This window comes from Melospiza melodia, chromosome 12 (genome assembly GCF_035770615.1).
Source record: "Melospiza melodia melodia isolate bMelMel2 chromosome 12, bMelMel2.pri, whole genome shotgun sequence".
NCBI classification, from domain to species: Eukaryota; Metazoa; Chordata; class Aves; order Passeriformes; family Passerellidae; genus Melospiza; species Melospiza melodia.
Window position 1 is genome coordinate 16,520,828 of NC_086205.1, and position 23,668 is coordinate 16,544,495.

Genomic DNA, 23,668 nt, shown 5'->3' on the forward strand with positions numbered 1-23,668 from the left:
AAAGTGTTTTGGGATTTTAGGAATTTTTCTAGACCAGGCTTTTATTCTCCAACAGTACAATAATTTATTGTTCCCTGTTCTATCTGTAATTATTGAAATTACTATAGAATATGCATAAAAACTGTTGGTGGTCTTAGATTTATGATAATGTGAAATAGTTGTCTTAATAATGTTTTGTCTTAATAATGTTTTTTGAATGTCATTACTACCATAGTATAGAAGACACAACAGAAGAGTTTCTGTACCACAGGTCCAATCCAATGTGATAATGAAATAGTAAATTAAAGACTGAAATAAGTTTTTCTTCTAGTGATTTACTGTATTGTTACTGACTTTTGTTTTTGTTATGGTAATCCAATTTCCAAATTTGTTCACTTCTGCAGGAGGCTGGGGACCGCTGTGGAGTCTGTTTCCTTTCTTCCCTGTTTGGGTGTAGAGAGAAGACACCAAAAGCCAAGTATATGCACCTAGCTCAGGAACTGCTGGTTGATCCAGAATGGCCACCAAAACCCAGGACAACAACAGAAGCAAAAGTACCATCCCAAGAAAATGGTTCATATCAAATCATCACTGTAACGTAGCAGTGGATCCTGGTGGCATGTATCTTTAGTAGTATTCAGAAGAATGTAATTTTAAGGCTTTATTTGAAACTGCAGTGTGCTAAATGTCAAATTCTAATGCAGATATTTCCAACTGTTTTGTCTCTCTGAATACAAAATTCAGAGCCAGGTGTCCTATGGCTATACATTTTAAAAATGTAAGTTACCTTAGGCAGAACAAAAATTGTGTTTCCTTCACCTTCTTTCAGATTTCATTGTTCCTAAATGAGATGCATTTGAAGGTTTAAACTGCAGGGCAGTTAAAACAGGTTCACATTATTTGCCTGGAGTACTTTAATAGTTGTTCTAATCTGCTTATCTGGGCATGTGTTCATGTAAACCCTATGATGTGATGGTTTCATGGCTGTACTAGAGATGCATAATAACCTTGTCATGGTTTGGGGGTTTTTTGTGTCTGTCTTTTTGGTTGGTTGGGGTTATTTTGTTTGTTTAGTTGGTCTTTATTTGACTGATGAAAAGTTTTGTGCCTCAGAACGGTTCTAAAGTTTGTGTGTGTACCTCTTAAATTTGTCCCTATTAGTAAGGAGTGTTTCCAGGTGTAATGTTTGGGTTCTAAGTTCAATTCTTTAGTCTGCCGCAGCAGGAATTGGGAATGCTGTAGAAGCAATATGCTCTGTCCTTAAGAAATAAGCACATTGCTTTCATGTGGATTCTTGGCTTCTCTTCTAGCTAACCACAGAAAAGGCTTAGGTGGCCTCCAGGGGAGGAGCCATTTGGCTACACTCTAAAGTTTTTGGAGAAAGAAGGATGGAGAATCTAAACACTTTTTTCTATGTCATGTTTTATTACATGTAGCTATGCATTTCTCCATAAACCTTGCTTTTTCCAGCAGAAGGGTTGAATTTTCCCTTTGTGGACCATGTTTTATTTGTAAATCTAAAGATAATTTTCCTATATACCTTGAAGTAGTAAGGCCAGAGTTACTGCTGCAAGGGATATGGGAGTGGAGGGAGGTATTGTCACATGCCCACGTGTGGGGTTTGTGCACGTGGAGAGCACAGGCATTTCAGAGGCTGCAGTGTCTTCAGCGCTACATGTAGCTGTACAAAACAAAATTAAGAGAAAATTGAGCTAAAGCCTGTCTTGCTACAGAACTATAAGGCTTATGCAGATTTTATTTATTAAAAAAAAAAAAAAGATAAAAAAGATAAAAGCTAGTATCACCACTAATGCTGCTTAAGCACTAGGGGTAGCCATACATCATTTTGCCATGAGGCAGTATCAGAAGACAAGACCACTAGAAAAATAGGTCTACAAAGAAGTAGAGGCAGACAGCACTTTGACTTGCAAGGCTTAAAACTTTTTTGTTTTATTTTTGTTGTTTTTTTTAAACTACAAATTACTTATCTGGAAACCATTGTCAACTTTGTAAATGTTTGGAAAAGTCTTCCTTAGTGTCTTTGGGAAGATGATCAATAATAAGTCTTGATCAGTCTATTTTTGACCAGAGGCAACTAACTGGTCCAGATACCTCCAAGCTTTGGGAGGAGATCTGGGGTCTGAAGAAGTCATGATTCTGTAGAGATCCTTTAGAGAAGGAAGTGGGGTCCTTAAGAGTAGTTGTGGAATGAGGGCCCCAGGTGCACTGGCTGGCTGGGATTGTTTTGAAGTGTGTATATTCTGATGATGGAATTTGAGGTTTTGATGTTAGGGATTTTTTTCTTTTTTCCTTTTTTTTCTTTTTTTTTTTTTTTTTTTTCTGGGTTGTCTTGTTTTGTTTTCTTCTTTTAAATTCCTGTGGAGACAATTCCATTCCAGCCTTGTTTAAATAAGCAGAATTTTTCAGATCAGGCCTAATTCCCTTGTGCTGTTCTGTAGGACAGTATGGACAGTGTGCCCTGCTGCTCATAGAATCATTAAGGTTGGAAAAGACCTCCAAAATCATCAACCATTAACCATGTTAATGTCAATCATGTTGTGGTTTCTGCAGTGTTGAATATACTGTGCCAACAGGGAATTTAAAAGTGGTGCTAAATGGTTTGGAAGACCTTTTCCTAGAACTGGGTTGTTGAAGTTATTGCTCCTCCTAAATAGTATGCATATGGGTGTACTATCTTCCAGTCCAGCTGTCAACTCTTTTCCTGATTTCTGTTGTTGTTGTTGTTGTTTGTTTTGAGGAGTGGAGGAGGGGGAAAAGGGGAAGTGGTTTTCTTAGCATTCATTCAACAGAGCAATGTTCTTTATTGTCCTGGCTTCATAAGGTCATAAACATGAACAACATTGGTGGCTTTTAAAGGGTCTGCAAACATTGGATACATTAATTAGTCATGAACCTGAGTCGGGTGGCTAATTTCTGCCGATGTTGATTTTACAAAATCTTTGTAGCATGGAATAACTGATGAAGAATAATTCTTAGCTGCGAAAGTAGTATTCAAATCTAAACAAAAATAATATTTTAGTTGAAAAATATTGTGAAGCTATGCATCTTGGACCTGGGAGCTGTGACTTATCCTTAAACACATAAGCTTCTGCTTTCCATTTCACTGACCATTTTAGATTTGCTGTTTCATGAGAACTGCAAGGAAATATTTGTGTCTTTCCCTTTTATATGCTTTTGCTTAATACTTTCCTAGACTGATAATTTTTCTTGGCTTGTTTTGTTTCTGAAGCTAGTTTTTCAGTCTTATTCTAGTTTATTAGACTTACCTAGAAAGTGAGGAGGAAAACAGCTCTTTAAGGTGGGCTTGTCTTCAGAGAACATTCTAGGGAACTGTTACTAAAACAGAAATTGCCAAGTGTCTCCACTTAACTGAGTGACTAATGGCTCATGAGCGAGTAAACTTGAATGTTTTGCAAATGGGAGCTCGTTTCCTCCAGGTCTGCGTTCAGGGTTGGTAAATGTTCCTGAGGTTGCATGCTTGAGCTCTGACGCTTAGTCAGGAATAATAAATCAACTTTTCTGAGAATCCATCTTGTTATTGCAAGTTCAGCCACAAAATAAGCTTTTGCATTTTCTGCAATTATTGGGATTTATGCCTTCCTGCCCAAGAGCTGAATTTGACCACCTATAATTTTTCTCATTTTGAGCAGTTTAGTTTTTCTGGTTTTCAGAAATGCAGCAAACTAGATCTGCACTAGTGTATTCAGTTTCTGTTTTGAAGTAAGATGAAATTCATTTTGTAGTGAAAAAAAATCTTTTTCAGTGTTCATCTTGGAAATCTAAATTCAGGTGAACAGACCAAGTTAGTGAGCTCCACTAGATACTGGGTAGACATTTTCTTCCTGCTGTATATTTTGGCCTTATGTTGAGGAGTTTGATTTATTATTAAATTATTTGTGTATGCAGACTTCAATCTGTACGTATTTTATTTTGATGTATTAGGATTTGTAAATATTACTGATTTTTAAATATTATTTATGCACATACTTAAAGGACTGGTCTATCCAGAAAAGCAGTTGCTAAATAATAAATGTTACTTTTTAGAAATAAATTACAAGATCATGAAATTGTATATCCCTCAGGGTTATTTTTAAAGTTTTTTTCCTTCCTTTCCCTTCAGATTCAATTAGCAGTAACTCTAGTTTCATATATTATAGAAATAAATCTACTGTAAAAAGAAAATGCTGCAAATAATGCTTGAATAGAAGCAGCTGAAAAAACCCACAGAACTGACTGTCCATATTCATCATAACTTTCAATTGGAAACTCTTACTGTTGCACTTTTTAAAAAGTTGTTGGATTTTTAATTCTATTTATTTTTTTCTTTCTTCATGAAGGTTGTGCTGAACAGTCATCCCAAATTGGGTAAATAATCCTGTACTGTATATGTATATATGCAGTATAATACTAAGCAGATGTGGAGTCCTTTTTATGCTGCAAATTTTTAATGCTTATGTTGGTCATCACAAAATGAGAGAGCTCAAGTCCTGTTGGATTTCTCCCATGAAATTCTGAATTGTAAACTTAGGGTTTTGTATGTCTAAGGGAAAGCTGTGGGTTTTTGACAATTTTTAGAGTCTTGAATATGTTGATTTTATATACAGTAAAGCTTCAGGTTTTTAAAACTATTTTCAACAAACTGCAGCTTGTTTAATAATTATGTGAACCAGAAACTACTTAGTTTGCCATTAATTCCTCGAGCCTAACACAGATTAAAATGTTCATCATTACAGCACTCTCTAGAAGCTCAGCTTCCTTTTATTTTTAAATCTGAAATGATACTACATCTTTGTATTTAAAATATGTATTGCTGCTCTAGAATGGTACCCTGTTGTCAAGAGGCATACATAAATAACTGTACAATAGAATTGTAAATAGACTTGTAAATCATTTTTGTGACTGAAGCTCTTTGAAAATAAAATTAAAATGAATGGATATTTTAACTCTTCTCATTAGTTTCATGAAATTGTTTTAATTATTCTTTCTAGAATTAGGTGCAAAGCTTGTTGAAGAACACAGGCTTACTCCCTCTGATGTCATGGATGTGTTGTTCAGTGCCTCTGTTTCTGCAGATGGGGTGGGAGTGTTCTGCAGGGGATCACACTGACTGCAGCTTCTCCTGGTGGCTTAGGAGAGCCATTCTAAAGCCTTGTACGTGTGATAGCAGCTTGTTTCCACCTTTGGTTATTCACATGTTCCTTCTGTTTGGACATGTGGGAGGCATGATCTGAGCTGTCACCATTGTCACGGTCATCTTCAGCAAAATCATGTGGAAATGAAGACATCTTTCTGTCCTGTGGCTCACCTTCCATTGAAACAGTCATTGGCAGAGCACATTATTTTAAACTTGAAGACAAGATACTTAAGCAATCTTTTTACTTAATAACAAAAACTGAATCTTTCAATTTCGAGCTTCTATTTTTACAACTTAGCTTTTCTCTTTCAGAATCTTACAGGTTTTAGGTTTTGTTGGCATGCCACTCCAGAAGACTTTGAGGAAAAACAGAAACTAAATGTGTCAACCTTGGAATGCTTAGCCAAAGTATTAAGTAAAAAGTCCCTTCATTCCTTACTGAAATTGCTTTGACTCCAATCCTGCAAGAAATTGAAAGTCAGAGCAGCTTTGTCAAGGTAGGAGCACTTAGTTTAAAGTGGATGTATCCACTCCTTCAAAACCTATTTAGCAGACTGGTGACAAATTTGAAATTTCTGATCACATCTCACATTGAAATGCAGATTTCTGACTTCACTCAGATTTGCTTTGGTTTGGCTGAAGCACATACCCCAATATCACTGCCAAAGAAGCCACAAGTGGGTTTTCTGCTGTTGGGTGTGTGACTTAAAACTTTCTCATTTTATGTGAGTAGTTTCAAGCCCTACTTTTGGAGTTACATACAACCTGTGGAAGTTGGTCGTTTGAACAATTATAAGCAAAAATCTGCTCTGAAGCTTCAAATATTGTTTGGCCTTTGGCCTGTCTCATTAACTGGACAAATACGGGTGAAAGTGTTATCTGGAGGATGCCTTTTGCTGTTTTACTTCCCATTTAAAGTGCAGTGTCATGGTGAAGCCTGATTGCCTGCTCTCCTCCTAGTAAGTTCCTTTTAAAAGCAGATAAGTTTCTAAGGTACAGCTCAAAATTTCTTTGTCATGCTTGTGTGAGTTTAGGAACTTGCAAGACAGTAAAAGAGGTAAGCACCGCTGTAAGCAATACATGTGCTTAGTGTTCTGTAAGTTCAAAACTGATTTGAGACTTCTGATATAGTAACAGCATTAATGTATTGCCTCTGGCATCCTTTTGTAGTCTTGAGAAATACTGGGGTGGTGGGGAAGGGGGGCTGAAAGGGAAATAGGCTGTAGAGCAGGCTTTGGTAAGTGACCAGCCAGGCTGGTGCCTTTTCTGGAATGCCAGGTGTCTCATGTGAGGGTGTGAGAGAATTTTAAGGCATGGGAATGTATCATTATTGTGGGTTTTACTGTATTCTGTACTGTTAAAATCTTTATTTATTTTTTTTAATACTGTTAGCAGCTCTAGGTGTTTGAGACCCATAGGCTTTTCCAGTTCTTGTGACAGCACTTACAGCCTTCATATCTTGCAAAGAATTTCTACCATTTTGCTGTTTGTCAAAACTAGTGCTTTCTAGCATTTCTGAGCACCTGCTTGTCTTCTTGTATACTCTCTTGCTATAACACCAGGAAAACAGTCATCATGAACCTACAGGCTGGTGTTAGTCTGTTTCTGATTTTACAGAGTGGCCTGTAGTCATACCTTCCAAGGGACCTGCATTTGCAGTTTCTAGCATAACAAGCTGGGTTTTTATTATCCATTTGGTTCAAGTCAGGACTTGAAACAGAAAATTCTTAATGTGTTTCTGAATGGAGGGTTCTGCTTGTGGGGATACGTAGGATCAGAGATGGACTGAGTTACAAATTCATTGAAGTAAAAGCATCACTGGCTTACGACAAAGTTTTGGGGTAGGGAGGATTACTAGGAGGGTGAGATTCTCTGAAAGATTCTTGTTTGACACGTGAAAGACCTTGAGAAGAGTGGAATCTCGTGCTATTTTTTGGTGATGCCTATGTCTCATTCAATGAGTTGTGAAAAGCCCACTGAGATCTTGTTTTGTGGGACTGTGTTGCTGGTTGTTGATAGCCCTAAATGCCACGTCCTTCCCTTCCTGAGGGAGAGTTAGATATTGTACCAGACTTCAGTACTCTGAAGCTGAATAAAATTGGAATTTTTTTAAGGCACTCCCTTTTGCTCTTCTGGCTTTTTTTTTTTAATGCAGTAGCTGGTTTGGACATGCAGCTGTTTTGGGTTTCTCTTTCAGTGAAGGGAGTTGAACCCAACAGTATATCTGTGGGGTTGGTGTGGGACAGCTTCATCCTTGCCCCTGAAAAAGAGCATGTGGGGATGGAGCCTTCCTCTCCCCCATGTTCCTGGTGCAGAGGGCTGGTGTTGTGTCAGCTATCCCAGTCACATCTGTGGAAGTTTTGCAGCTATTCCAGTGGTCCCAGCTGCTGCTTATTCTGCTGCTCAGCCAGGTGCTTGAAATCCAGGTTTCTGATACACTTGGACTTGTTGATTTCATTGAGGAAGTATTTCTGTGGGTTTCTGTTTGACTTGCTCTTTTAAATATTACCATTTATACCTACAATGATTGCTTTCCTGTTTGGAAATGTATGCAATTTTCCAACTTTGTGGTGTGTTTCATGCAGATGTGCCTTTATTGCGACAACTTCCCATCTAATTTCGTGCACTTCTTTCCTCTCATTTTACTGAACTTCCAGTTCCACTGCTGATAGCTTGGTATTGTGTTAAGCTGTTGAAATGAGGCTTGGTGGTTGTCAGAGGTTCACTACTGTCCTGTGCCATATGGGGTCTTCTGTGTTATTTCAGGCTGTGTCAAAAATAGCCTGTTCCTTCTTGTGTGTTCCTGGGCTGTTCCAAGAAGCCACCACTTGAAAATGCTGAGACAGGATTTAACTGGACAGTGCTGTTTTGCTTTTCACCACTTAAAGTACAGGACAACCTTTTTACCTCCATTGTCTATTTTTGCAGGCTGAACTTTATTTTTTAACCTCTGATAACTTACAATGAAAAACACAGTGAGTGCAGGACCTTTTGATAATTTTTGAAAATATTTTTGGCATGTAATTTAGTATAATACACTAAACCTTGTCTAGTGGAAGATGTCCCTGTCAGATGGAAAGAGATGATCCTTAAGGTCCCTTCCAACCCAAACCCTTCTGTAATCCTGTAATGCTTTTCTGTTTAAATAAATATGACTTTTGACTACTTAAGTGTTTCATCATGATTTTTGTATACTTTTATTATAGCTAATTGGTACAAATACAAACAAGAAGTACTTGAGTTACAAAAATTAATTTACCTGTACTTCTCAGTGTAAGCTGAGTACTTCAGAAATATTGGCAGTCAACAATAAAAGAGATTTTGAAATTTGCTTTCAAGGCACGAGAAATTTGCACACATATGCAGGTTTATGATATAATCACACATCTTTGTGAGCTGCTAAGTTACCTATGATCAAATCCTGATTCTCTCTTATCTCTTGTAACAGCTAATGTTTCTGGCACTTCAACAAGGATGTTGGTGTTTCGTTTGTCAGTGATGATCAAGCTTTTCTTCCAGTTGGATGCATCTATTTGTCCTGAGAAGTGTGACTGCTCTTCAAAAAATGCAATTTATTGCTCTGGCCCCCACATAAAAGACCTGGAATTGTTAAATCTGCCTTGCAACATGACAGAAATTCACATAACAAATGCTAACATATCGTACTTGCAGGATGTTTTTGCTAGGATGGAGGAACTGCAGCATCTCATCCTGTCTTCAAACAACATCGCTCTGGTTTCACCAATGGCTTTTAAAGGCTTGGGAAGGCTAAAAGTCCTCAAACTGCTGGATAATAAGCTGGTTGAACTTCCACCAGAAGTATTTGATGACATGATGCAGCTTCAGCAATTGATCATTGAAAGTAACAGGTTGAATTCTATTGAGGAAAATCTGTTTGACAAACTGGCTGGTTTGCAGGAGCTTTACTTGAACAAAAACCAACTAACAGCACTTCCCAGTAGTGTGATGAAGAAACTCACTAAACTCAGAGTACTGAACTTATCAAGAAATTACTTAGCAGCACTGCCTAGAAATATATTTAGTGCATTAGCCAGGCTTGAGAGGCTGATGCTGTATATTAATAGACTGTCTTCAATAGAGTCTGGTGTGTTTGCTAGCCTGAAGGAGCTGCAGGAGCTTTTCCTGCATTCCAATAATATCCATTCCATTGCCCCTGATGCATTTCATTGTCTTCGCAAACTAAGAACGCTGACACTCTCCAGGAACAGGCTTCAGGTTTTGCCTTCTGGGCTTTTTTTGCACTTGCACAACCTGTCTAAACTGACCTTGTACAGGAACCCACTGAAGTCTCTTCCAGAAGTGCTGTTTGGAGAGATGAGGCATCTTGGTAGCCTATGGCTGTATCACACAAAGCTCTCAACAATACCAGATTTTGTGTTCAGTAACTTGACAAATTTAGAGCTTCTTGTGCTGAGTTTTAACCCAGAGCTTACGGTTCTTCCTAGGAATGTATTCAGTGGCCTGAATGAACTACGGGGCCTTTCTCTCCATACAAGTAATATTTCCAGTTTGCCAGAGGGAATCTTTCTGAGCCTTCAGAAACTGCAGAACATTTCCCTGTTTGATACAAGGCTTGAGGTTCTTCCTAGAAACCTCTTTCATAATCTCAAGCACCTCCAGAAAGTTTACCTGAATAGTACTAACCTGCAGTCTCTTCCTGCAGACTTCTTTACTGCTTTACCTGAGCTGGAAGAAGTTGTCCTTGACGACAACCCTTGGAAATGTGATTGCCAAATTCTTGGCTTCCGAGAATGGCTCCAGAAGAGCACAGCAATAGTTAAAAACGTGCCATCTCTGATGTGCCACAGCCCACTGGCACTGCAGAATATTTCTCTTGTGTCTCTAAGCATCGATGACCTGGAGTGCCTGCCAACCACAGCTATGACCTATCAGGCGTTCAGCTCAACTTTGACATCTCCTGTGACGGAGCACTTCACATCATCTCAGGAGACTGCTGGAACAGTGCTGTCTGACATGGAAATCACCAGCACACCCACATCCATTCCTCCTGCAACTCCAAGTTTTACCTACTCCCATGTTGAAGATGTTGGACAACCTGGGCTACACTTCTCAGATGTTCCAGTCCAAACTTCTCCCAGCATCATAGCACGAACCAGCAGTGTTAGAGGGACAGATTTAACTACTCTTGTTTGGTGGGATGAGTTTCCAGCCCACAGCAGTGCTAAACCCTATTTTAATATCAGAGTTAGTTATTGCCAGCTACTCTTGTGTGTTCACAGTTTGATCTTAACACTCCAGACTGTAGTCATTGTGCTCAGTCTGTATGTGATGGGTAACACCAGGCAACTCTTGCTCTCCAGAAATATTCCTGCTCAGCCTGTAGTTCTGATAAGAATATCAAGAAGATAGAGAAATCTACCCCAAGAAAGAACTGGAAGTGTTGCTTTGGATGTTTTTTGAACATTTGAGCAGTTAATACTTGATTACAGATCTTCATAGCAAAGACCATAAAGACCTTGTCTGTATAACATAATGGAAATGAGTTTTATGCACCTTGCAGCATTTGCCAAGAGTGGCTGTAATCACTGTAAATTGCTACAGCACTTAGTGCATGAACCCAGAGGGCAAGATGGAAGTACTGTGGTCACCTCCACATGTGTGCTCTGGGTTTCCTGCCTTGGAGTGCTGCCCTGTCCTCTGCCAGAGGCTGCTGCCTGCTGGGTGTTCACTGCTCAGATGGAATGCCATCAATGGAGGAGCTCTTACATAAGAACATGGCTTCAGCTGTGCTTTAGACATCGCCCAAAGAACTCCAATAATATTATTTCCTCTACTGCCTGCCATCTTTTGTCTCCTTACTGAGAAAAAAAAAAAATAGTGGTTTTGGGAGGAGATGCTGGGAAGGACCTTTAAACAATGGGGATGTGTGCAGAATGGCGTGGTGAAGTGTCTTAACTTCTGCTTTCTGTCCTCAGCCCCTTCCCAGGACGTGGTATGAGGAAGGGATACCAATCAAAGCTAACAGCAGAGGAAGATGCTGAGCTAGGAAGTATAATCATGATGTATTTTATTGTTTGATTGGAGGTTTTCTGGAAAGTTTGTAAAGTTTCTACAACTCTGAATTTTAAGTAAACACTTTCATCCTTAAACTTTGGCCAGTGGTCTGAAAAAACAAGGAGTTCCTGGCTGCATGATGCAGGGAATCCTGAAACCAGAGTGCCAGGAGGATGCCCAGGACTGAGAGGGGGCTCCACAGGCATGAATTTGTTTGAGAGCTGATCCTGACTGAGCTGGGAGAGAAAAGAATGGTCTATCCTGGGCTTGGCCAGCAAAACAGCAGCATGCAGCTGAGGGGCAGGGAGCCTGCCTGAACTGAGGGCCACAAAGTGTCAACTCCATTTTGAAATTGGCTGGGGAACATATACAACTTCAACTTGGAGTGTCCAGTCACATTTTCAGTCTCACTATTTTTTACCTTATTACATCCTGCTATTCCCTGACTTCCAGTCCTTTCAAGTGTTGATGTGCAAAGGCAACTACTAGGCAATAGTGTGGGTTGTGGTCTTTATACTAACATTTTATTAGTATTTTGAATGGTATGAATGTTTTAGTTCATAGACTGGTGGCTGTCAGACTGCCTGTGCTTTAGTAGCTCTTGGATTTAACTATCAGCTTTTATCTACATTATGGGACTTTGTTTGCTCTTAAAAGCTCTGATGTGCTTAAAAACCTCTGGGTGTGGATCCCTGGCTTCTTGGGCCAGAGAGCCTCTACTCTAGGAGTAATTTTGTAACCTTAGTGACTTTCTCAATATTAGGGACTTTACTGGATGGCCTTTAAATGCATAACAGATTTGAGGTGAAGAAAACTTGCATTTCCTGCAGGTTGGTTATGGTTGGTTCCCTGCTGTGCGTTACTATAGGCATGAAGAATAAACTGTAACTTCTTTGTTTCAGGGTGCTCTGCTGCTGGGCCTAAATTCCTCTTTGAAAAGAGAGAATGTGCTTCTATAGTGTTAAATGATCATTGTCTTGCTGGTGAGATTTAACAAAATTTGGCAAACCAGGCTAAATGGGAGTTGGAGCTATCTCTAAAGAAGCAGAAACACAAGTCACTGCAAGTGGTGCAAAGCAAGCTGTGACTGGAATCACAAACAGATGCTCCAGAATATTTACTGCAATATGATTGAGAGAAGCACAAAACCAGCAGTGAGCTTTCTCAGTGGTTGTTCTGGGTGGTTGCATGTAGTATTTAAGAAGAGAGAGTTGTTGCAAATTTAGTTTCTTGGTTGGACAGCTGTAATAACCCCTCGGTGCTGTGCCAGCTCCAGCGCTGTCACACGGTGCCACGCAGGCAGCTGCTCGCAGCAGGCAGGTCAGGATATCAGGGCTAGTGAGGAAATTCTGTCTTTGACTTCTACAAACCATGCTGGGGATCTTCACCTCAGTGAAGGAAGTGTGCTCTGGGTGCTTGGATGCACAGTGTCTGATTTGTGAGGAAAAGCCCCTGTTTGCCCATGGTGTGGGTACGACACTTTGCTGCCCACCCCAGGGCAGCACCAGCTGTGCCTCTGTGAGCCCTCTCTGGCTGCCCTGGCCCCGCAGAGCCCCAGCTGGGCCCCCACGCTGCTCCTTGGCTCCGGCTGCAGCCGCTGAGCTCCAGCTCTGGCACGTGGGGGCTCTGGCACAGAGCTGTGCACAGGCAAGGCTAGGACAGGATGATTCCTCCTCACATGCTGTCATCGGGCTTTCCCCACGCCTGAGCCAGACGGGGGAAGTGAAGTCATCAGACAACAAAAGGCTGCAGCAATGAGTGCCTGGGGTGGTTTACTAACTTTCCTCTGAGGTGTACTTGTTTTGAGCTGCCTCTGATTCATTGTTTCTTGCACAGTGAAGCTCAGCCCTTCCTGAAAAATTCCCTGGCCTGAGAAACCCAAGGATATCCTTGTGCATACCCCATTTCTGTTTTTCCTGGAGAAGGGTTAGTTTTCCAGGTCAGCACGATGCAGCTGTGGCCGGAGGAAGGCAGCAGGCTGGTCCCTCAAAGCACTGTTCCCTTGTGTGCAAGGATTCTCTCAGTCCCTGCAGCCCACACTTGCATCATCTACTGCCCAGCCTTTGCCACCAGGCTGGAAGGGAACACAGGCTGGAGGTAAGAAACTGGAGGTACCTAATCCCTGATCCAGTGGGTCCCTGATACTGGGGAAGAGGTGAATGCAAAGAACATGCATTACAGTGGCTGAAGGGGTTGGTTCTGCTCTCTTGGCTCCAGATGGGGGTGCAGAGTCATGGTTAACAGCCCTGCACGTTATCCAGACCTCCAGGTCAAGGACCTGCTTCCAGGACCACATCCTGGCTGGGAGTGCTTGGGTACCTCCCCACCAGGCCATCTGTGCCAGCCCAGTCACAGCTTGCTCCATCCCTTCGAGTGCTTGCTGCTGTAGCAGTTGCTCCTGCTCTCTCTGTTGAGGAAATCCCGGAGCAGTGGGAGCTCTGACCTACCCTGTGCCAAGCCATGGGACTATTCATTGTGTTTCCAGCTTGATGTCACCACAAATGCCATTCTCCTTTGCTTGTTGGGATTTGAATCCAGAGTCCCCAAAGCACAAGTTGCTGAGGGTGGAAATGAATGAACTGCTGCCACAAACACTGGCAGCTCTGCCTGTTTCACAGCCACTGCAGCAAGCATTTCCAGCACACACATCCTTTCCTGGTGTCCCTGGTGTCCTGGTCCTTTCCATCCCACACCTCTGCCTCCTGAGAGCAGGAACTGCAGCAGGGCCCTTGTCACTCCTTGCAGAGGGCAGTGAGCTTGGGCAGCTGCAGTTCAGTCCTCCAATGCACAGCAGCAAAATCAGAGCCTGCACCTCAGATCTTCCCTGTCCTGATGTCAAAGAGAAGTAGGGTGATGGCAGATGTGCTTGGAGCAGGCCCCAGCAGTGGCTCAGGAGTGATGCAGCTGCTGGCTGTGAGGCAGGAGCCCTGGGAGCCTCTGCCTGACATTATGGAGCATTGGCTGTGTCTCCTCCAGGCCTCCAACCAGCAGAGCTGGCCCAGGGCTGCTGATTTGGCAGCTCTGATATCTGAGCATTTCCTAGTGATGTCAGAAGAGCTGGGAGGGGACGCAGCCCAAGGCACGTTCCCAATGGACAAGGCATGAGAGTTTACAAACTCACGGTGAGCAGAGGGCCTGAATCTCCTGCTTTGTCCCAGCTAGGGAGTGGCAAACGAGGGAGGTGTTATGCCTCCATTTTTGTAGCCAAAATCTGGGTTTATACTCACTTGTGGGTGGATAAGTCCTGGGATAGTCTCTTACTTGGGCCAAGGGGGGTGGGTCCCAGTTCATGACAGGCTGGGAGCTTCTGTTCCAGCAGCACCCAGACCCATCCACCACTGGGCTCAGCAATTGCTGCTGTAGGACTGGCATGCCAGACTTCCTGCTGTGCCTTTGTGTCTCTCTGCACGGAAAAAGCTCAGGGCAGAGAGCCAGTGATGGCTGGCAGCAGCTCTGCAGTCTGCTGTGCACTCCTCTGCTGGCTTCTCCTGGGAAGAAACGAGGCCCCTTTCCCCTTTCCTGTGCTGGGGAGAGGTCCCTGGGCCACTTCATGGTGCCAGAGGTAGCTTTACAGAGATGGAGCTGATCCAGGGAACATTTCTCAGCGTATGAGCCCCTGCCATCGCCTCCCCCTCTCCCAGGACAAGCTCTTTCCGCTCCGGATTATCCCTGCGGGCGGAGCTGGCCGGGCCCCGCATTCCTTCCAGCCTAGCGCTGCCGGAGCCGGGGCCAAGCCCCGCTGCTGCTGCTATCGCTCGGGCCGGGGCGGCTCTGCTGCTGGGGCCAACCCCACTGGAGCCTGAGATCCTAAACGCCGTTTTCCTGGAGCTCCAGGAGGGTTGTGGTGGGCCTGGGGCTGGTGCTGGAATGGAGGTCAGCCTGATGGCCATCCCTGCTAAGCAAAGCTGCTGCTGCTCCCTCCCAGAGTTCCATAAGCACTTTCCCAGGGAAGGCAGGCACGGCCCCGTCCCTTGGGACCGATGATGGCAGAGCAGCGAGGCAGCCCTGGCCCTGCATTCCGCAGGCAGGGTGGGAAAATGTCCCTAGGGCTGGATCACTGGCCCTATGGAGGAGCTCTCTCATTTGAGCTCCTCAAAGGATTGGGGGGGCCCGTGGTGAGGCAGGGGCTGCTGCTGCTTCTCTAAGGGTGGAGGTGGCCCCAGCACCAGCCCCTGAGGGACTAATGTCCCTTCCTTCACCCCTCAGCTGTGGTGTGAGCCTGTGGGTCCTGCTGCAGGGCTCAGGCCCAGCGGTGTCCCCTGTGCTGGAACAGGGTGAGCACTCCCTCTGTGGCCCCAGCCCAGCCCTCCATCCTCCTCCTCCTCCCCTTCAGCAGAGTTTGGCCTGGGGCCAGCTGTGTGCACCGGGGGCCACCGGGCTGGGGGTTCACGGCAGGGTGGGCACTGGGTAACTGGGGGGTCCCAGCACTGCCCTGCAGGCCATGGGCACGGCTCGCCCTGCCCAGGGTGCCAGTTCAAGCAGGAGTGGAGGTGAGCAGGAGCAGGGGCTTTCAGGGGGAGCTGTGTCTGCATGGCGTGGGTGAGCACGCTCAGCTGCTTGGCAGATGAACAATGTGCTCTCCCAGCCAAGCCCACAATGCTAATTTTAGCGATTACATGAGTTTTTCCAAGCAGTCTCGAGTCCCTTGGTGATTCAGAGCCACTCAGCTTTGCTGCATCCGCCACCCTGGCCGTGGGGATGTGCTGGAGATGTGCCAGCATGGACAGACAGACACGGGACTGTCCTGCTGTCCTGTAGCAAGGCAGGCAGCTCCAGCAATAAGTGACACTGCTGTTCTGGGGCTCCATTGTTTCCTTGAAGGTGCAGGGATACAACAGTGTTTCCACACTGTCCAAGGCTTGGTCAGGGGGGCTGCAGCCTCTGCCTGGTGCAGCTGGAGCTGGGACAGGTCCACCAGGCAATGCTGAACCTGGAGCTTTCCTGCAGCATGAGACCCACTCCATCCAGCACTGTGTGAGTTCCTGGCTATGTGGAACAGCCTCTCCCTGCAAAATGCTCATCTCCCCCTCAATCACATCCGTTTGCTGTCTCAGGAGCTGCCTCTCCCCTCTAAATGTGTGGGATGAGTCTGTGCTGCTGTCCCAAGCTGTCACACCCTCTGTTCCTCTCCCTTGTAAGTAGCCTCGGGCAGCCCCTCCGTGTGCTCACCTCTGGGAGTGGCTGCAGAAGCAGCTCACGGGCGTGTGCCGTTTGTTACTCAGCCCTGCTTTATTTTTAGCCACGTCTTGCAAACAATCATCTTTTCCGGCTGGAAGCCAGAAGCAGTTTCCTGAGGCCTGGGTAGAGGCAGGCAGCATTTTGTCAGGGCAGTTACCTGCACTCCTCTGAAACTTTGCATGGTGGTAGGGACCATATTCTGATGACCCCCCAGTTGGGGCAGGGTGTTTGAGATACCCATCACTGCATCATTGCTTGGAAGGAGGCAACTCCAACATTCCTGGGATGATCTGGGCTGGGGCAGTGGTTTATTGGAAGTGCTGAGGTTTGGTTTCTGTGTTGCCTGGCCAAAAAGCTGTGAGCTTCTGGATGAGTCAGAGTGGGCAGAAGCCCAGCAGCACTGGCAGCGGGCAGACAGAGCCATGATAAGGCTGTGATAAGGCTGTGAGAGCCCAGCTCTTGTGTCAGGGCTGCAGGGAGCTCCCAAGCCCTGTGCCTGACCTTCAGCTGCAGTGCTGTCACAGAAACGGGGAGATTGTTTTGGGAAGTGTGGTTCTGGGAAACTGCTGTGTCACTAGAGTGTGAACTAGAGCACTTGGTGGGTGGTGTTTTCAAAATGCCCATTCTCTGTGCCCAAACGCCTGGGTGTTGCCCCAGAGCAGGTAGGAACATGGCCAGGGCTGGTTTCACCCACTTTCCAGCCAGAGGGGTCTGTGGCCATCCAGCATGTCCTGTGGCAGATGGCCTCTCATGCGATGTGACATCATGGTGGCCGTGTCCTCCAGCTGAGGTCCCACTCCCTGCCATGTTCCCACGATCCCTGTCTCCTTCCTTTGAGACTGTCTGGGAGCTCTGCTCTCCATCCCTGCAGTTTGTGTTTGTCCCCTCTCTGTCCCCTCCGCTGCCCTGCAGGCTCCCACCGCTCACAGCATGACACATTTCCTCCCTTCCCCGGCAGCAGCCCCAGCTGTTCCCGTCCTGAGCAGCTCCTCGGTGCCACCGGAACCTCAGCAGAGGTTGCTGCAACGGCGGAGGCACGGGTGGGGTGGGGTGAGAGGGGATTAGAGGCAGGCAGGGAAGTTCCAGCTGCCCTTGCATAGCAAGGGACTGCAGTGTCTCTCCAGGAAGCCCAAAGGGGCCACGTGCACTGACTCTCCTCACCTCCTTCCTCCCGAATATCCGTTCCCGGCAGCGGCTGGACCGGGACTGCCTGGAGGAGGTGGGCGAGGTGGGGGGACCTGGGCTGGGTGACGGGACCCAAGGGCACCCCAGTGCACCCCTGTGTGCTGGAGGGGCAGGGAGGGCTGGCAGCAGGTGCCCCTGAACAAGCTGATGGATGCTTTCCAAACACCCCTGGGTACCAGGCTCATCACCTGTGTGTCAGGACTGCTGAGGGGGCAGAGCAGGGGCAGCCATTGGGAGACAGCTTGCTCTGGGGTTCCAGGGATGCCTGCAGTGGGGGTTCCTCGGTGCCAAGGTGTTCCTCATGGCTTGTGGGCAATGCTCTGGCTTACTGAGGGTTCTCTGAAGCAGCCTGACCCACACAGCTGCTGACCCTGGCACAGTTCTTGCTTCCTGGCAGTGCTGGTTGTGGTGCCCACAGGACAGAGCCCACAGTGGGTGCTTGTGGGTTTGTGGCCCCTTGGCATCTGTGGCTGTGGGGGGAATGACAGCTGTGACCTGGGCAGGGTCTCTGTGCCAGGGTTCTGCCTGTACTGGCCCTGGGCTTACAGGAGCCATGGATGGGGAAACAAGAGCTGTGCCTGTGCCAAGGAAGTGCCATGGAGCAGCCCTGGTGTGGACTCCTGCCAGGGAAGGACAGGGTTGTGCCCAGGGGTCTGGCTTTGCATGTCTGCCCCCATGGGTCAGTGGCTGTGTCCCACAGGGGGACTCTGAGGGCCAAGCCACTGCCTGGGCACTGGCTGACATGAGCAGCATGTTCACAGGGCCCTCTATTTGTCTTCTTACAAGAGCACTGGGGTTCAGGAGGGGGAAACCCAAAAGTGATCCTTGAAGTGCGTGCTCTGCTGAGGAAACAGGAGTTGGAAGCAGCTCTGCTCCAGCGCTTTCCCTAACCCCGCCACTGCCCCTGTGCTGATTCATTGATTTGGACGGGTTTTATTCTGGGAGGGGAAGAATGAACCACACTCTGCTCTCCTGCCAGCACGGGGCTGTGCTCGCTCGCTGCTCGTGGCTGCAGGACACTCGGGTAAGTCTCCTTCTCCTGCTGTCCCTCTGAGTGGACACGGATTCCAGGGACTGCCAGGGCAGCTCTGAGGGGTGGTGGTGGAGTGGTGGGATCTGCACGTTCAGCACCTTTTCATTTGATGGAGATGTTTATCTTGCAAGGGTTCTCCGAAAAACTGAGACCACTTGGATGCTATGGGAGCTGAAAGAGTTTCATAGGCAATGTATCCTAGACAATGATCAAGAGAGAAAATTAAACAGCAAAGTACTGTTTTGGGGGGGCTGATGTTAGGAACAGTGGGATGCTGAGGGGCTGAGCAGCAGAGAATGTTCAGCCTCGTGGTCTGTAAGTTTTTATCCCTAGAAGAAAAAGAGATATCAATTGTTTCCAGCTGCTTTTCCTGAAGGTTGTTCCAGTGTGTGTGCTCTCAGTGCTGCCTTACCAGGGAGTGACATGAGCAGAGCTTTTGATGTGTTGAACTTTGGGGAAGTTTATAAATGTCTTGCTATAAACATAGCTGTTCTTGGATGTAGATTGTTTCCATATGGGAAACACAAACCATGCTGGCTTGTGGAGGGCTCCTCCCTCCCTGCCTGAGAGCAAGAGTGTTCCCTGTGGGGAGGGCAGGGCTGTGCCCCCATACCCTGGGTGCCAGCTGGGGCACTGTGGCCAGACCCCTGTGCTGCCTGAATTGCCTGTCTGGCTGAGCCGTGCTCAGAGCAGGAGCTGCAAGTTTTCTCCCTCCCTTGTGCCACATGAAGCTGTTAATGGGGGGCTGCTCCATGCCAGCCTGGCACAAGGCTGCTGCTTTGATCTAGGGAGGGAGAAAGCTCACAGCCCAGAGGAGAGAGGAGACGGTGTCCATGGTATCTGTGCTCAGGGGTAATGGAGAGCTTTGCTGGGCACCACCCCTGGGACCAGCCTGCAGGCACGTGCCCACATCAGACACCCCACTCATGGCAAAAACAGGCCAGGCTGAGACCTCCTGCTAGGGATGGGGGAACAGGGCCAGCCTGTACCCAGCCTGGGTCCTGCAGGACTGGACTAAAGGGCTAAAGCATCCCTATAGACTGCTCTTGGATTTGCAACAGGACCTCAGAGCTCAGAGGGTGCTGGGGGCACTGGGCCAATGCTGGGACCAGCTACAGGTGCCATGAGCCAGCTCTGGTGAAGGTCTGGGCTCTTTGGTGGTGCTGGGAGGCCAGTGCTGCTGGCAGCAGCTCACCACACTCTGTAAAACAGGAAACCACACTCCTGGCTGCTAGAAGAGCCCAGAGAGCTGGGACGCCAGGGATGCCACTAATAGCTGTGGTATGGCAGCCAGGCACTGTGGCCTCCAGCTCTGTCTTGCTCTGAGCTCCTGCTTGGGCTGAGTCAAGCTTTGCCTGCCCCAAGCCTTCCTTGTCCACCCTTTACTGCCTCGTTGCCATGCTGGGAGCAGGATGGCTACAGCCTCGGTGGCTTTTCCAGGAGGAAAACAGCACCCATCCCTTGCAGTGACTCTGGAGCTGGGAACCCCCAGGGTTGAACCCCCCTCCTTTGTTTTTTCTGCAGGCCCAATGGAGCAGGGAGGCTGGCAGCGGTGGCTGCTGCTGCTGGTGGGCATCCAGCTGGCCAGCAGCCAGTGCCCAGAGCAGTGCCAGTGTGTCCGCAGTGCCCAGGTGGAGTGCTTTGGTGCCGACATCAGCACGGTGCCCAGCCCCATCCCTGCCAACGCCATGACCCTGCAGATCATCAACACGCGCATCGCCGAGCTGGGCGACGCCGCCTTCGGCAACGCCTCCCTGCTCATCGGGCTGCGCGTGGAGAAGAACCTCCTGTCTCGCATCAGCCCCGGGGCCTTCCAGAACCTGCCCGACCTGCGCTACCTCAGCCTGGCCAGCAACAAGCTGCAGGAGCTCCCTGTGCAGGTCTTTGAGCCTCTGGACAAGCTGGAGTCTCTGCTCCTCTCCAGCAACCAGATCCTCCAGGTCGAGCCTTCCCACTTCGCCCATCTGAGCAACCTCAAAGAGCTGCAGCTGCACGGGAACAACCTGAAGGAGCTGCAGGAGGGGGTGTTTGACCAGCTGACCAGCCTCACCAAGCTCAACCTGGCCAGGAACAACATCGACCGCCTGCCGCCCCGGGCCTTCGAGCGGCTGGCGCGGCTGCAGGTGCTGCGGCTCTACGAGAACCGGCTCCGGCACATCCCGGTGGGCACCTTCGATGGGCTGCCGGAGCTGCAGGAGCTGGGGCTGCACCAGAACCAGCTGGAGACGCTGTCCCCGGAGCTCTTTGTGCACAACACCAACCTGCAGAAGCTCTACCTGTCCAACAACTTCCTCACCGCTCTGCCGAGCGGCGTCTTCTTGCCCCTGCACGCTCTCGCCAAGATCACCCTGCACGTCAACCGCCTGCGGGACATCTCCCCCAGCGCCTTTGGGCCCACGCCCAACCTGCAGGAGCTCTGGCTTTACGAGAATGAGCTTTCCAGCCTCCCCACTGCCGTCTTCAGCAACCTGACCCAGCTGCAGCTCCTGGTTCTCAGCAAGAACCGGCTGCGGTCGGTGCCACCGGGGGCTTTCCAGGGCCTGGGGGAGCTGCTGGAGCTGTCGCTGCACTCCAATGCTCTGCGCCGCCTGGATGCCCGGGCACTGGAGGGGATGCCCAAGCTGCAGAACATCTCTCTGCACCACAACCAGCTGCAGGCACTGCCACGGGGCCTCTTCAGGGCCACCCCTGGGCTGCGGCACCTGCAGCTGCACTACAATGCCCTGGAGTACCTGCCTGCCGGCATCTTCTCCCCACTGACTGCCCTGAGAGAGGTGAGGCTGCACAACAACTCCTGGCGCTGTGACAAGGGCATCCTGCCCCTGCAGGGCTGGCTGGAGGAGAACCCTCACAAGGTGGGTGAGATATCCCCGCTGTGTGCCCAGCCTCCCGCCCTGCAGGGCATCCCCATCGCCGGGCTGCCACAGGACCACTTCATCGACCCCCAGCCCCCCACTGCTGCTGCTCCTCATCCCAGCACCCTGCTCCCTGCTGACACCTCTGTGGCAGCCTCAGATGATGCCTCAGCAGCAGAAGATGCCTCGATGGAGCCCCCCACGGGGCTGCCAGCCTCCCCACAGGAGGATGAGGAGGAGAAGAAAGAGGAGGAAGAGAGGGGGCAGTGGGGGCTGACACGCCTGCAGAGTGGGGTGGTGGTAGCAGTCATCGTGCTGGTGAGTGTGGCCCTGCTGGCTGCTCTGGTGGCACTGGTGGTCTATGGCTGTAGGAAGAAGAGCCACGTTGTGCTCATGAGGATGAAGGCCCCGAATGAAGCCTGAGTATCTGGCAGACCCTGAGGGCAGAGGTGCTTGTGGGGGTCAGAGGACATGACAGAGGCTCTGCATCAGCTGCCCTTGCTGACTGGGATGGGACAACATCACCGTGTGCGCTGTGTGTACCACTGTCCTTCTCTGCTTTGCTCTGTCCCTGCTCTGCAGCAGGGCTTCCCCATGGCTGCCCACTGTCCCCAGCCCTTCCTGCCTCCAGTGCAGCCTCTGTGCTCCTTCCCTGCCCGGGTCCAGCAGCTGAGGTGTGGGATGCAGAGAGGGGCCTCTCGAGCCAGGAGCCACAGCCTGGCCATGATGGTGCTTTACCCCAAATAACAGGACTTCCCCATCCTTCACCTTGCCTCATTCCCTGCAGTGCTGCCCCCTCATGCTGCCTGCTGCCCTCACCCCTGCCCAGCCCCTCTTCCCCACCTTCTGCCCCCACCATGCCTCCCGCCTTGCCCCTGCCTGGGCAGGCAGTGTGAGCCATCATGCTGGGCCCCCTTTGCCCCAGGGGAGCTGTGTGTCCTGTGCTGCTCCATCACTCACCGGTGCCTGGGCAGGGCTCCCCGCAGGGCTCCAGGCTGGCTGGCACACCCTGAGTGTCTCAGCTGCATCCCAGCTGCCCTCCCTGCCTGCAGGCAGGGCAGGCCAGAGCACAGCCAGCATCCTCTCCTGCTCCTGGCTCCTGCCTCCTTCCCTCATGCTCCTCCAGCCAGGAGAGGCAGGGACACTGTGCTGGCATCAGGGATGGGCAGGAGCAGCCCCCCAGCCCTCACTGCAACTGGTGCTGACCCTGCTGTGGCTGTGCCCCTGCCTCCGCCCCACAGGGTGCAGGGGCTTGCACTGTGAGGGTAGAGGAGTGGGACAGTGGGGGTGAAGTGTCTGCAGGGAATGGGAGAAGCTCCTGTGCTCGTGCTCCTGGACTGCTGGGGTGTGTTGGGGCTGCTTCTACTCCACCCCATTCCTGGTCCTCATTTCCTTAACACCCTCCCCCAGCTAGTGAGCCACCTGGTCCTGCTCTGCTTGACAAAGCTTCTTCATCCTCTTCTTACTCCCTTGAGTGCCCTCCTGTGTGTGCCCAGTGCCCCTGCCTGGTGGCAGCCCTTGGCCAGGGGGGATGCTGGCAGCACAGCGTGCTGGCTGCTCTGCAGTTTGCAAATGGGTGCCAGTGCCATGCCATCCCCTGTACCCAGCTGCCTTCTCCAGCCGTAGCACAACCATGGGGGATTGAGCTCAGCTCCATGTGTGCTGCAGTGGCACCGCTGCCTGAGGACTGCTGCTGTGGGACAAGGTGTGTGTTTGGTGTCCACCCTGCAGTGCTGGCTGCTCACAGCGCCTCAGCAGCCAGTGCTGGTACAAGCAGCTCCAGCCTGGTGCATGTGAGGGGCCACCCCTCTGGGCCGAGTCCTGCTTGGTAACAGGAGACTCATAGCTGTGTCACGGGGCTGTTGGGTGCTGATGTGTGACCTTCTCATTAAAGTGCCACTGTCCACTCCAAGTGCCAAGAGCTGTTTATTCACTCCTTTATGGTGGGCAGCAGGGGAATGGCCCAGCAGGGACAGGGGCTGCACTTGATTTCCACTCCTCAGAGATTTTTACAGCATTGAGGAAAAGCCTGTATGAGTTGGTGAGGCTGGGACAGGGCTGTGGGCTGTGTTTGCAGAGCCCTTGCTGGTCCCTGGACTCCAACCTGGCATGATGGACCAAGGAGGGCTAAGCCATACAACAGCATTGGGTGGGCTTTTGGTGGTAAGCTGAGACCCCAGCAAGCTTCTCCATGGAGACACTGACTGTCTCCTGCATAGTCCACTGCTGGAGTGGTGGGAGCTTGCT

At 48.9% G+C, this 23,668-nt stretch overlaps 3 protein-coding genes across 7 annotated transcripts in view; all 3 read left to right on the forward strand.

The window, feature by feature from the left end:
* Nucleotides 1–4,952, forward strand: part of ATP13A3 (ATPase 13A3) — a 54,474-nt gene extending 49,522 nt beyond the window's left edge. For all 3 annotated transcript variants that reach the window (XM_063166994.1, XM_063166992.1, XM_063166993.1), the window contains one exon: nucleotides 384–4,952. In XM_063166994.1, coding sequence (XP_063023064.1) covers nucleotides 384–581 — 198 coding nt within the window. In that variant the 3' untranslated portion in view covers nucleotides 582–4,952. The remainder of the gene's footprint in view (nucleotides 1–383) is intronic.
* A 147-nt stretch (nucleotides 4,953–5,099) lies between these two features.
* Nucleotides 5,100–11,525, forward strand: GP5 (glycoprotein V platelet). Of its 3 annotated transcripts, none has more exons than XM_063166995.1 (2): nucleotides 5,100–6,191; nucleotides 8,583–11,525. In XM_063166995.1, the coding sequence occupies exon 2, from the start codon at nucleotides 8,609–8,611 to the stop codon at nucleotides 10,523–10,525; it is 1,917 nt and encodes a 638-aa protein (XP_063023065.1). In that variant the 5' UTR covers nucleotides 5,100–6,191; nucleotides 8,583–8,608; the 3' UTR covers nucleotides 10,526–11,525. The 3 variants fall into 3 exon arrangements, with proteins under 3 accessions (XP_063023065.1, XP_063023068.1, XP_063023066.1); XM_063166998.1 differs by having other exon boundaries at nucleotides 8,807–11,525; XM_063166996.1 differs by having other exon boundaries at nucleotides 5,100–5,631.
* A 5,902-nt stretch (nucleotides 11,526–17,427) lies between these two features.
* LOC134423706 (leucine-rich repeat-containing protein 15-like) lies at nucleotides 17,428–23,333 on the forward strand. Its single transcript, XM_063166999.1, has 3 exons — nucleotides 17,428–17,567; nucleotides 18,320–18,557; nucleotides 20,091–23,333. The coding sequence occupies exon 3, from the start codon at nucleotides 20,096–20,098 to the stop codon at nucleotides 21,842–21,844; it is 1,749 nt and encodes a 582-aa protein (XP_063023069.1). The 5' UTR covers nucleotides 17,428–17,567; nucleotides 18,320–18,557; nucleotides 20,091–20,095; the 3' UTR covers nucleotides 21,845–23,333.
* The last annotated feature ends 335 nt before the right edge of the window (nucleotides 23,334–23,668 follow it).

What these genes read in the sequence shown, in the direction of transcription:
- GP5 (XM_063166995.1), top strand. Translation starts at nt 8,609, where the DNA reads ATGTTGGTGTTTCGTTTGTCAGTGATGATCAAGCTTTTCTTCCAGTTG.
- LOC134423706 (XM_063166999.1), top strand. Translation starts at nt 20,096, where the DNA reads ATGGAGCAGGGAGGCTGGCAGCGGTGGCTGCTGCTGCTGGTGGGCATC.